The sequence below is a fragment of the Mesoplodon densirostris genome, chromosome 8 (genome assembly GCF_025265405.1).
Source record: "Mesoplodon densirostris isolate mMesDen1 chromosome 8, mMesDen1 primary haplotype, whole genome shotgun sequence".
In the NCBI taxonomy this organism is placed as follows: domain Eukaryota; kingdom Metazoa; phylum Chordata; class Mammalia; order Artiodactyla; family Ziphiidae; genus Mesoplodon; species Mesoplodon densirostris.
Window position 1 is genome coordinate 84,944,424 of NC_082668.1, and position 14,369 is coordinate 84,958,792.

At 38.6% G+C, this 14,369-nt stretch overlaps 1 protein-coding gene across 1 annotated transcript in view; it reads right to left on the reverse strand.

The window, feature by feature from the left end:
• TTC21B (tetratricopeptide repeat domain 21B) overlaps positions 1 to 14,369 on the reverse strand; it is an 89,335-nt gene that overhangs the window by 19,073 nt on the left and 55,893 nt on the right. Inside the window, exons 21-22 of the mRNA XM_060106075.1 lie at positions 9,575 to 9,685; positions 8,556 to 8,637 (exon numbers count right to left, since the gene is read on the reverse strand). Of these exons, the coding sequence (XP_059962058.1) occupies positions 8,556 to 8,637; positions 9,575 to 9,685 (193 nt within the window). The remainder of the gene's footprint in view (positions 1 to 8,555; positions 8,638 to 9,574; positions 9,686 to 14,369) is intronic.

Below are 14,369 nucleotides of genomic sequence, written 5' to 3' on the forward strand. Positions count from 1 at the left end.
TGGTCTATTCATATTTGCAATTTCTTCCTGATTCAGTATTGGGGGATTGTATCTTTCTAAGAGTTTATCATTTCTTCCAGGTTGTCCATTTTGTTAGCATACAGTTGCTTGTAGTGTCTCTCAAGATCCTTTGTATTTCTGTGGTGTCCGTTGTAATTTCTCCTTTTTCATTTCTAATTTTATTGATTTGCACCCTCTCCCTTTTTTTCTTAATGAGTCTGGCTAAAGGTTTATCAATTTTGTTTATCTTTTCAGAGAACCATCTTTTAGTTTCATTGATCTTTTCTATTGTTTTCTTCAACTCTATTTCATTTATTTCTGCTCTGATCTTTATGATTTCTTTCCTTCTACTAACTTTAGGTTTTGTTTGCTCTTCTTTCTCTAGTTGCTTTAGATGTAAGGTTAGGTTGTTTATTTGAGCTTTTTCTTGTTTCCTGAGGTAAGCTTGCATTGCTATAACTTCCCTCTTAGAACTGCTTTTTCTGTGTCCCATAGGTTTTGGATCATTGTGCTTTTGTCGACATTTGTCTCTAGGTATTTCTTGATTTCCTCTTTGATTTCTTCAGTGATCCACTGCTTCTTTAGTAGCATATTGTTTAAGCTCCATGTGTTTTTGTTTTTTACAGTTTTTTCTTGTAGTTGATTTCTAATCTCATAGCATTGTGGTTGAAAAGATGCTTGATATGATTTCCATTTTCTTAAATTAATCACAGCTTGCTTTGAGGCCCAGCATGTGATCAGTCCTGGAGAATGCTCCATGTGCACTTGAGAAGAATGTGTATTCTGCTGCTTTTGGATGTAATGCTCTATAAATATCATTTAAGTTCACCTGGTCTAATGTGTCATTTAAAGCCTGTGTTTCCTTATTGATTTTTTTGTCTGGATGATCTGTCCATTGATGAAAGTTGGGTGTTAAAGTCCTCCACTATTATTGTGTTACTGTGGATTTCTCCTTTTCTGGCTGTTACTATTTGCCTTATATATTGCGGTGCTTCTATGTTGGGTGCATATATACTTAAAATCGTTGCATCTTTTTCTTGGATTGATCCCTTGATCATTATGTAATGTCCTTCTCTGTCTCTTGTAACAGTCTTTATTTTAAAGTCTATTTTGTCTGATATGAGTATTGCTACTCCAGCTTTCTTTAAATTTCCATTTGCATGGAATACCTTCTTCCATCCCCTCACTTTCAGTCTGTATGTGTCTCTAGATCTGAAGTGGGTCTCTTGTAGACAGCATATATATACAGGTCTTGTTTTTGTACACATTCAGCCAGTCTATGTCTTTTGGTTGGACTATTTAACCCATTTACATCTAAGGTAATTATCGATATATATGTCTTGTTACCATTTTGTTAACTGCTTTGGATTTGTTTTTGTAGGTTTTTCTTCCCTTCCTCTTTTGTTCTCTTCTCTTATGATTTGATGACTAACTTTAGTGCTGTGTTTGGATTCCTTTTTCTTTTCTGTGTATCTGTTGTAGATTTTCAGTATGTGGTTACCATGAAGTGTTTTTTTTTCTTTAAAGATTTTTTGATGTGGACCGATTTTAAAGTCTTTATTGAATTTTGTTACAACATTGCTTCTGTTTTATATTTTGGCCCCAAGGCATCTGGGATCTCAGCTCCCTGACCAGGGATTGAACCTGCACCTCCTGCATTGGAAGGTAAAGTCTTAATCACTGTACCGCCAGGGAAGTCCCTATCATGAGGTTTTGATATAGCAGTCTATGTATAAATAAGATTGTTTTAAGTTGCTAGTCTTTTAATTTTAAATGCATTTTCAGTATCCTGTATTTGTACTCTCCTCTTCTCATGATCGCTGATTTTGATGTCATATTTGTGTGTGGATGATTTTCTACCTCTGTGCTTCCTGTACTGGGGTGTCTGTTTCCTTCTTTAGGTTTGGTAAGTTTTCTGCCATAATTTCTTCAAGTGCATTTTCCATCCCCTATTCTCTTTCTTCCCCTCCTGGAATCCTTATTATGCATAAATTTGCATGGTTTATATTATCCCATAGGTCTCTTATATTGTTTTCATTTTTTTTAATTTGGCTTTCTGTCTTCTGTCCTGATTGGATGATTTCCATTATACTATCTTCCAGGTCACTTATTCATTCTTCTGCATTATTTCTTCTGCTATTCACTGCCTTTAGTTCAGTCTTTGTCTTGACAAATGAGTTTTCTAATTTTTCTTGGTTCCTCTTTATAGTTTCTAGTTGCTTTTTACAGTACTCTGCATTTCTTTCGACAGCCCTTCTTAATTCCTTCAGTATTTTCATTATCTCCTTTTTGAAATTGGTGTCTATTAGACTGAAGAGATCTGTTTCATTGTTCTTTCAGGGGAATTCTCTTGGTTTTTTAACTGGGAGTGGTTCCTCTGCTTCTTCATTTTATTTATATTTCTCTTATTCTGTGAGTTTAGGAGAAACAGTTGTCTATTGTGGTCTTGGAGGGCTATTTATATGTGGGAGCATCCCTGTGTAGCTCATGTGGGTTTAATATTTTTGGTGCAAGGGCTGTTTTTAGTATGGATGCCTGTCGCCGCTTTCCTCAATATGTGCTGGTCGTTATCCCCTTGAAGGGGGTGCACAGATGCAGCAGCTGGTGCCTGGCCTGTGGGGTTTTCAGCAGTGGTGGCAGCTCACGTGCACCCCTGGAGCACACAATGGGAGCAGAGGTGGCTCACGACTGCTCCTGGAGTCCAGCAGGGTGGAGTTGGTGCTTGAAACCACTCCTAAAGTACAGGGGCGGTGGTGGCTCACAGTTGGTCCTGAAGCCTAGGGGACAGTGGTGGCTCACAATTGCTTTTGGAGCTCAGGAAGGCTTTGTCTTGCCACCTGAGAGCTCACGCAGGAAAAAAAGCTGTAATGGCGGGCCCCACCCCTCCCCTTGCGCACCACCCACACAACGGCGCCTGGCCTCTAAGGCAGCCCAGGCTTCCTGTGCATACACCCGCGGGTGCAGCTGCACCAGACTTCAGCCTCTTCAGGGTGTTTCCATGCAGCCCACCCCAGTCCTCTCCCCGGGTCTGATCTCCGAAGCCTTAGGTTCCACACCCAGCCCCCACCAGCACTGGCAGATGTGTGTTTCAGGCTGGGGAGTGCACAGTGGTGGCACTGACCATGTGTGAAGGTCTCTCTCCATTCTAGCTGCTGCAAACCGGTTGCTGCATTCTGCTCTGAGGCTCAGAAGTGCCCCCTCTGTCCCAGCTGATCTCCCCATCAGGTGACTTCCCTGGGTGCAGGAACCTTTCCTCTTTCATAGCTCCCTCCCAGGGGAGCAGGTCCCATCCCCAATTCCTTTTTTTTTCCCTCCTTTTTAATTTTGTCCTACCCGGTTATGTGGAGATTTTCTTGCCCTTTCAGAGGTCTGAGGTCTTCTGCTAGCATGCAGCAGATATTCAGTGAGAATCATTCCACACGTAGAGGTATTTTTGATGTATTCGTGGGAGGAGATGAGCTTCACATCCTACTACTCCACCATCTTAATAGCTCCCCCCCCCCATTTGCCTTTCTTGACCCATAATCTTGGGTTTCAAAATTTTGTTCTCTCTGCCTTCTGGTATCACTAAAAAGAGGAGTGAGATCAGAATATGGTTTCAGAAAGAGGATTCGAATATTACTCTTATTCTTTATGCGAATTCCAGCACATTATTCAAATTCTCTGAGTTTAGAACCACTTACTTTCTTAAAACAGGATTATAACATTGACCTTCAGAGTGCCATGGAAACCAAATAAAAGCATGAAAGAGCTTTAAAACTATAAACGTCAATAGTAATATCTATAATGTCAAATATTTTGTTAAGAACTAGGATGACCACCCTATAATGAAGCCACAGAATCTAGAAGCTAAATTGGATTAGACAGGAAGTAAAGGTTGAAATTTCTGGCCCCAATTGTTTGTATGATTTTGCTAATGTGTGTGATATATAATATTACTGATATTATCTAAAGTCAACCTTGAGAGGCCAGTTTCTTGAATAATTATCACCTTACAATATTACTGAAATGCATTCACTATTAGTTGAAGTTATAATTACCACTGATAGGTTAGATTACATTAACTTGTCTTTTGGTTAACCATGAAATCTGACAGAAGGCAAATTTCTGCACTTAAGAAATCTGTCGAAAGCTGAAATGTATTATATTCTGAAAAGTTAGTTCATGTTTATTAATGAACAGTGAGAAAATATCAAGAAAAACCATAATGTGATGTGATTAGGCATGAAGTGCTATGGAATTACAATGCACAGAATTCCTAACTTTGCCTGGGGGAGGCAGAAGAGGTTTCACAGAGGATCAGACTTTTGAGTCTTGTTAAGCAGACAAAGGCATTTCAAGGGCAGGTGGCATGTGCAAAGACAGGGCTGAGAAGGGCATGGAGAGTGCTGGATGCTGAAGTAGAGGAAGAGGGATAAGAAATACAGAGAGAAGGTAATCCTGGGGTGTATTATTATCAAAATAATGCTGCATTTTAGACTTCACCCTGGAAAGTCATCCTAGATTTTAAGCAGAGGGCTAGTTTTCGATTTTTTAGAATTAATATGATAGTTCCTACAATGGCCTGGAACAGCAAGAGACTAGAGGCTGGAGGATCAGCTGGGAAACTGCACTAGTCCAGGTGAGAGGTAATAAAGTTCTTCATTAGAGTGGTGGGCTAGGAGAAGATGGACAGGATGTGATAGTTAGCTATTCAGCAGAGAGAACTGATAGGACTTGCTAACCAATTAGTGTGAGGGAAGGGGAGAACTCAGGATGATTTGGAGATTCTGAGAGAGAAAAGGTTTGTAATCTGTCAAGAGAGCAGTAATTAGATCTATATGGAGAATTTTCTACTAGCTAGGTTAAGTCAAATTAGACAGTACATTTCTGAAGTAAGCTCAAACACAGCCTTAAAGTATAAGATGTGCTACTGAGGATGACCTATAACACATGACAAAGTAAGTATAGATGCACAGATTTTAGAATAATTCTGAAAAAATTGACTAGTGGATAAGTTTACAAAATCCTACTAGGAATAAAGCATAGAATGCAAAATTAAAAACAAAATATCACATAGACAATAAAAATTTACTTAAAACTCTATATTTTTAAACAACTTGGTATTTCACAGTCATTCATTGAACCATTCAACCAGTAAACAATTACTTTGCACCATCTATGTGCCTGGAAATATACCTGATGCTGGTGGTTGTATGTTGTTTGGTATTTCTGGTGTACTAGGTCGTTCTACTGAATTTATAGATAAATAATTCACTTTATATTTGTTTTTAAGTAGACAGTCCAAAGCACCACTATTATGTATTTGGAAAAAGTGCTGGGGCCAAGTAACCTGGGTGATACGAAATTCACATGACAGATGAGGGGCTTCTTCAAATCTTACATGTGAGGGCACTGTTGTCACCAATGGCTTAAACATATTCACAAGGAAAGAGGTCTGTTTTTTAAAGAAACCAGGTTGGATCACTGACTCAGAGGGAAATGCTGCAATATGGGAACAGCTTGAGATAGTCAGAATGAAAATATTACGTGCATTACCTTAAACAGTAGTTCAGAGAAGGAAAAAAGGACAAAACAGAGTATAGAAACCAAGAGAGAAGCCATGGCAGGAAGACAACATAGGCCTTAAGAAAGTATGAGTAAGGTTTGGGCAAATGAAGTGGGAGGATGGCCCATATTTTAGACTTGGAGTAAGCAGAAAAGGTAAGAAGTTAAAGTAATTAAGAGCACTCTTTCAAATAACATCTGAATATGAGCTGGAGACATTGTGAGACAGACAGTGTCAGACACACAGTGTGAGAAATGACATGACCTGAGGGACATGACCTGAGGAAGTCCAAAGGTGGGAGACAATCTTAAAAGATGATAAAAATAATAAAAATTAAAAGTGTTGACATCACCATAAGAACAAGATTTTTCCCTTCTAATCTTAGCCCTAACTAGGAATTAGGAATGTTTTATTTGTAAGCAGATGGGATTGTTCTATAAATTCAAAACTTCAGCGAGTGACAGCATTAGTAAATGGAACAAGTCGAGTGTATCTGGTTCTCTGAGCTGCCCTCCTTGAGGCATGCCCACCTCTGTGTGCATGCTGCCCCACCCAGGCAGCTCTGACTGCCCATGGCATCATCCTGAGACAAGGCATAGGGGTTGGAAGAACTGAACGATAGCTTGAGGACTTCCTCTGAGATCGCAAACTCTTCTCAGCCAGTACTTTGACACATAACATACATTCCCTTCCCTTCCCCCTTTCCCCCACCTCCCTTCTTTCCTTTTCTCCTCCCACTCTTCTATTCATCCAATATTTATACTCAGCCAGATACTGTTCTAAATCTTCATAGCAGTGAAGACACAGTTCCTGGCCACGTGATGCTTATGATCTATTATTTACAATGTTTGTTTTGCTTTGTTTTACAAATGCAATATAAAACGAAGAACCAAGAACAGGATAAGAGGATGGAGGGCAATGAAGTGTTATTGACATACGATGGCTGGGGAAGGGCACCCTCAGGAAGAGGCAGCATGAGAGCAAAGTTCTGAGTGGAACAAAGCAGAATATACTCCAGGAAGAGGGAACAGCAACTGGAGAGTCTCAAAGAACTAACCTGCCTGGGCTGTTGCTTACCTAATATCTACTATCCCTTCCTTTTTCACTATCAGAGTTCTGATTTTATTCTATGTGGCACTGTGTTCAGCTAGATGACATTTCCCACTCTGTTTTGCAGCTACAGAGGTGCTTCTAGAAAGTTTTTTTTTAGATGACTCACTGAGGAGGTATGTATTCACTTTGTTATAAAGAAGAAACTAATAAAAAAAAAAGAAAGAAAAGATGACTCACTGAGGAGGTATGCCCTTTGGCCCACCTCCACCTTCCCCATCCAGGAACATCAATGCCTAGAGCTGCAGCGGTCATCTTGGGCGTGATACTTAAAATGGAAGTTTGGCTAATGATGGTAGAAGAAAAAGACAGAAGGACTCAGACTTCCTGATGATACTGTGGAACCTCTGGGCCATTCCTGGCACAATCTACTTTTAAATTTCTTTAACATAAGAGAAAAATAAAAATCATAATTATTTAGGCCACTAGAGTATGGGGGGGAGGGTATCCGCTACTTTCAGCTGAAAGCATTTCTAAACTATTTGGAGGCAAGGCGTAGAAACAGAGGTGAGTTATGAGAATACTGCAGTAATCTGTGTGAGAAATGACCAGGGTGGCAGCAGTAGAGGTGGTAAAAGTGATGGGATTCTAGATATATTTTGAAGGTAGAGCTAACAGGGATTTGCTGACAGACTAGATGTGGTATATGAGAGAAAAGATGAGACAAAGGTCACTAGAAGGTTTGGGACTGGAGTAAATGGATAAATGGTAATGCCATTTACTGAAATGAGAAAAAGAGGAGGAGTAGATCTGGAGGGAAGGAAAAGACCCAGTGTTGTGTTTTGGACAGGTTAAGCTGGAGAGCCTCCTAGGCAGCTGAGTGGGAATGCAAATAGGCAGTGGTGTAGATGAGTTGGGACTGGACACAGGACGTAAAGCCGGGGGCCTGGATGAAGTCACCTAGAGCGGTGAAGGTATTAAAGGGGAGAACGTTTGAGAAACAGTGTCTAGAACATTCTGACATTTAAAGGTCATAAAGAGAAGACAGATCTAACAAAGGAGGGTGAAACAGAACGGTCAGCTGGGAAAACACCAGGTAAGCCCAGCATCCTGGAAGACAAGTCAAAGACGTCTTTCATGAAGGAGGGGGTAAGATGTGCTAAGTACATTGTCAGGCCCAGAAAGCAGAGAACTGAGGATCAGACCTGGGTCTGGCAGCACGGAGGGCACTGGCCACCCTGCAGAAGCAGCCTCCCTGGGGTGTAGGAGTGGAGGAGACAGTGAAGACAGCAGACAGAAATCCTTCAGAGGAAATTTGCTACAGTAGAAAATGGAGCTGTAATTGGAAGGGGAGAGTAAATGGAGACTTAAGAGCTGGGTTTTGTTTACTAATGTCTTCAAAGCGGGCAGGTGTCACAGCATATTTATGTGCTGACTGGGAAGAAAATGATGGTACAGGAGAGACAGAACAGCAGAAGTAAAGCCCTTCAGGAGGGGAGGGGAGGCATCCAGTGCCCACAGGGAGCAGCTGTTGCAGGTGGGGTGGCAGACCTGGGGAGGACAATGGCTGGGGAGCAGGCCAACCTGGGGACAGGAAGAGGGAGATGTTCTCTTCCAGGTGCTCACATTTTCTCAGTGAGGTAGGAGGCAAGGTTTCTAGCTGAGGACAAGAAAAGGGGAAAGGGTGTCAGAGGTTTGAGGAGAGGAGAAAGTATAAAAGGGGGATGGAGTGAGTGAACTCATTAGAGAAGTACAGTAGGATTGCCAGGCAGAATCTGAGGGCCCATCTGGGGTCTCTGGTCATGATTTAAAGTGAGACCAGTCACTTTAATGCCTAGTCCTTTTTCTTATAACCATTTCAGCTGCTCAAGGGTAGGTGTGGAATAAGCAGTATAACAGCCAAAAAGAAGAGAAAGGGAGTTGATTGCATTAGAAGGTATAATCAGTGGATATTTACCTGGTTTTCGTTCTAAAAGCTGTTGTAAATGAAACACGGCTTGTTCGTAGTCCTGTTTTCTGAACATGAGATCTGCCATCATCTATAAAGGTAGACGTTGGTTCTAAAAATATTGCCATATATTTTACAAAGCATAGTATTCTTATCAGGATTGATTGCTATGAAAACACGTATGAGAAACATGAAGAGGGCAAAGTTTTATAAAACGGAGCCATTTAAAATTCAAGTACACCTTAAGCAGATTAGCACTGAGATCAGTATAACAGAAGATAATCAAGGATGTGAAACATTTCTCTGTTTGCAAAAACTGTATTTTTAGCATAAAATATGTTTCAAGTAGTTATTCTAAAAACAGAAACTTGAAGGGAACGGCACACTCTCTGTGTCTCACTTGGCTAAAATAACGAGAAGGTTTTAAAAGAAAACCTAGAACATTCTGAAACCTTAAGTATTTCAAAGGAATTTAAAATGAACAAGTGTTTTAAAAGGGAGAGGTCTTATATTTCTTTTCAGTTATAGTGACTCATTTGTAAAATTATTAAATGAACCTCACAAACTGTCATCCATGTAGCTGTTTGAAAAGCTACCAAAAACCTCAACCCAGGTAAAAATGAGAAGGAAAAGCAAAACTCTATTTAATAAACACACACCTTAAAATGATACATGAAGAATTTTTTCTGTAACTCAGAAAGTGCCACTGAAACTGATAACAGTTAGTCTTTAGAAAATTAGAGCTTTACCACATGAACTCCTCCTGACCAAGCATAAAGAAAAATTAACTAGGCCCAAAAGGGCAAGCAAAAGCCTGACCTAAGTTTACCATTCTTATAAAATAAAGAGAGTCTTGGTGTTTATTGGTAAAATATACTAATAATGTTAAAAGTGTTATTTCTTCCAAAAGCCAACATGAGCCAGGCATCTCATCTACTATTAGTTTTATCAGTTAAAATTTGAAACTGCCCCATGGGATAAATATAAAACGCAACTGCCTTTACAGCAGTGAAGTCTCCTGGACTAACCATGGTGGCAGCTTCATTGTCCTGGTCGCTCTGGAGAAGCAGAGCACAGTGCCGCAGGCAGGCGTCAGGGTCATCTTGTGCCAGGTATAATCGTGCCAGCTCCAGCATTATCTACAGAGAAGAAGGGCAAGATTAGTCAGAAAATGTTTGGAATAAAAAGTGAAACAGGAAAATGTGTAGGCAGAGATGAAACTTTATTTGACTGAAAGTTATTGCAATAAAAAGGCCAAGCATGATAAGCAGGAAAACTATAGGTTTGCTCATCTCTAATTTCTCTTATACTGGAAAAAAAAAAAAAAAGGAAAAACAGGCTGTGCCTCACTTGAAAAGTAGAGAGACACAAAGCATTGTGAAAAGAACACTGGTCTTAAATTAGGAGCTACGATTCTAGTCCAAGCTTCTCCATGACGGGGCCCTTTACCTCTCTAAACCTGTTTTGTAAAATAAAAAGCTTGAAGCAGATATGCTCCAGATTTACAACTATGATTCCAGTTACTTTAGTCACCACTGAACAAGGTACATATTTGGTTATGACTTAATAAAGATTGTCTTTGCCTTACATCTGAAAGAGTTGTATTATTTCAAAACGTCCAATCTTAAACTTTAAATTCTAGAACATGGTTGTCTTGTGTTCTACATCACTAATTTAAATATTTAGCCATTTACTAGAGTATTGTTTTAAAATGTTGATCATCTATCAAGATATGAGAGTAATCACATTTTAGTTTATAAAACTGGCCATGACAACCAGTGGATCACTGAAGAAATCAAAGAGGAAATCAAAAATTACCTAGAGACAAATGACAATGAAAACATCATGATCCAAAACATATGGGATGCAGAAAAAGCAGTTCTAAGAGAAGTTTACAGAAATACAATCCTACCTCAGGAAACAAGACAACTCTCAAATCAACAACCTAAACTTACACCTAAAGCAACTAGAGAAATAAAAACAAAGAAAACTCAAAGTTAGTAGATGGAAAGAAGTCATAAAGATCAGAGCAGAAATAAATGAAATAGAGATTAAAAAACAATAGAAAAGATCAATGAAACTAAAAGCTAGTTCTCTGAAAACATAAACAAAATTGATAAACCTTTAGCCAGACTCTTCAAGAAAAAAAGGGAGAGGGCAAAAATCAATAAAATTAGAAATGAAAAAGGAGAAGTTACAAAGGACACCACAGAAATACAAAGGATCATAAGAGACACTACAAGCAACTATATGCCAACAAAATGGACAACCTGGAAGAAATGACAAATTCTTAGAAAGATACAATCTCCCAATACTGAATCAGGAAGAAATTGCAAATATGAACAGGCCAATCACAAGTACTGAAATTGTGATAAAAAAAACTTCCAACAAACAAAACTGCAACACCAGATGACTTCACAGGTAAATTCTACCAAACATTTAGAGAAAAGTTAATACTTATCCTTCTGAAAGTATTCCAAAATACTGCAGAGGAAGGAACACTCCCCAACTCATTTTATGAGGCCACCATCACCCTGATACCAAAACCAGACAGAGATACCAGAAGAAAAGAAAACTACAGGCCAATATTACTGATGAACACAGATGCAACAACACTCAACAAAATACTAGCAAACCAAATCCAGCAATACATCAAAAGGATCATACACCATGATCAAGTGGGATTTATCCCAGGGATGCAAGGATTCTTCAGTATCTGCAAATCAATCAGTGTGATATACCATATCAACAAACTGAATAAAAACCATATCATCTCAATAGATGCAGAAAAAGCTTTTGACATAATTCAACACTGATTTATGATAAAAACTCTACAGAAAGTAGGAATAGAGGGAACATACCTCAACATAACATAGGCCATATATGACAAAGCTACAGCTAACATCATACTCAATGGTGAAAAGCTAAAAGCATTTCCTCCAAGATCAGGAACAAGACATGGATGTCCCCTCTTGCCACTCTTATTCAACATAGTTTTGGAAATCCTAGCCATGGCAATCAGAGAAGAAAAAGAAATAAAAGGAATCCAAATTGGCAAAGAAGGTGTAAAACTGTCACTGTTTCCAGATGACATGATGATACTATACATAGAATATCCTTAAGATGCTACCAGAAAACTACTAGAGCTCATCAATGAAATCAGTAAAGTTGCAGGATACAAAATTTAATACACAGAAATCTCTTTCATTCCTACACACTAACAACGAAAGATCAGAAAGAGAAATTAAAGAAACAATCCCATTTACCATCAGATCAAAAAGAATAAAATACTGGGGCTTCCCTGGTGGCACAGTGGTTGGGAGTCCACCTGCCGATGCAGGGGACAAGGGTTCGTGCCCCGGTCCAGGAGGATCCCACATGCCACGGAGCAGCTGGGCCCATGAGCCATGGCGGCTGAGCCTGCCGTCCGGAGCCTGTGCTCCACAACGGGAGAGGCCACAGCAGTGAGAGGCCCGCGTACCACAAAAAAAAAAAAAAAAAAAGAATAAAATACCTAGAAATAAACCTACCTAAGGAGGCAAAAGACCTGTAATTCTGAAAACTATAAGACACCAATGAAAGAAATCAATGATGACACAAACAGATGGAAAGATATAACATGTTCTTGGATTGGAAGAATCAATATTGTCACAATGACTATACTCTCCAAGGCAATCGACAGATTCACTGCAATCCCTAGCAGATTACAATGGCATTTTTCACAGACCTAGAACAAAAAATTTTAAATTTGTACAGAGACACAAAAGACCCCGAATAGCCAAAGCAATCTTCAGAAAGAAAAACCGAGCTGGAGGAATCAGGCTCCCTGACTTCAGACTATTCTATAAAGCTACAGTCATCAAAACAGTATGTTACTGGCCCAAAAACAGAAATATAGATCCATGGAATAGGACAGAATGCCCAGAAATAAACCCACGCTGCTATGGTCAATTAATCTTCAACAAAGGAGTCAAGACTATGCAATGGAGAAAAGACAGTCTCTTCAATAAATTGTGCTGGGAAAACTGGACAGCTACATGTAAATGAATGAAATTACAACATTCTCTAACACCATACACAAAAATAAACTCAAAATGGATCAAAGACCTATATGTAAGTCCAGACACTATAAAACTCTTAGAGGAAAACATAGGCAGAACATTCTCTGACATAGATTGCAGCAATATCTTTTTGGATCCACCTCCTAGAGCAATGGAAAAAAAAAAACCAAAAACAGATGGGACTGAATTAAACTTAAAAGCGTCTGCACAGCAAAGGAAACCATAAACAAAAAGACAACCCACAGAATGGGAGAAAATATTTGCAAACAATGCAAATGACAAGGGATTAACCTCCAAAATTTACAAACAGCTCATGCAGCTCAATGTTAAAAAAGCAAACAACCAAACCAAAAGATGGGCAGAAGATCTAAATAGACATTTCTCCAAAGAAGACATACAGACGGCCAAAAGCACATGAGAAGATGCTCAACGTCACTAATCATTAGAGAAATGCAAATCAAAACCACAATGAGTTATCACCTCAAACTGGTCAGAATGGCCATCATCAAAAAGTCTACAAACAGAAACAAATGCTGGAAAGGGTGTGGAGAAAAAGGAACCGTCCTACACTGTTTGTGGGAATGTAAATTGGTACAACCACTATGGAGAACAGTATGGAGTTTCCGTAGAAAAAAACTAAAAATAGAACTATTGTATGATCCAGCAATTGCATTCCTGGGCGTATATCTAGAGAAAACCGTAATTCAAAATGATACATGCATCTCACTGTTCACTGCAGCACTCTTTACAATAGCCAAGACATGGAAGCAACCTAAATGTCCATCGACAGAGGAATGGATAAAGATGTGGTACATATACACAATGGAGTACTACTCAGCTATTAAAATAATGAAATAATCCCATTTGCAGCAGCATGGATGGACCTAGAGATTATCATACTAAGTGAAGTAAGTGAGAAAGAGAAAAACAAATATCATATGATATCACTCACATGTGGACTCTAATTTTTTAAAAATGAAACAAATGAACTTATTTACAAAACAGAAATAGACTCACAGATATTGAAAACAAACTTATGGTTACCAAAGGGGAAACATGGGGGGGGGGTGATAAATCAGGAGTTTGGGATTAACATACACACACTACTATACACAAGACAGGTAACCAACAAGGACCTACTGCATAGCACAGGGAACTCTACTCAACATTCTGTGATAACCTATATGAGAAAAGAGTCTGATAAAGAATGAATATATGTATCACTTTGTTGTATACCTGAAACTAATACAACATTGTAAATCAACTATATACTCCAATATAATTAAAATAAAATAAAATTTTCAAAAAAATTAAACTGGACATGTATATAAGTTTTCTACACTAATGTTATCTTTACATTTATTCTCACGCTGTGCCATTTAAAGTTAAAGAGATTCAATCTAGTTGCTCTTGTATATCTAGCACCAAACAGCAATTAAAATACAATAGCTGTTTAGTAAACTGAATCGAATCCTCTAGATTCAGATATTTATTTGAATTTGAGAATTGTTTTAAAGTAATTATTAAAACACAGATGAATGTAAAAAGAGCTTACAGACTTACTTTATATCACTTCATAATAATTTTAGACTAACATTAATTTAAAGCATCATGTATTTTGAAGTATTTCTGAAACCAATATTAATATGTTAACTTGCATTTTTATTACATTTCTTTTCAAATCTTTATAAATAAGCTGTTAAGAAGTTTACATTTGGGGAAATTAGATGACATCTGGAATATAAGGTGCTTAAAATTTGAT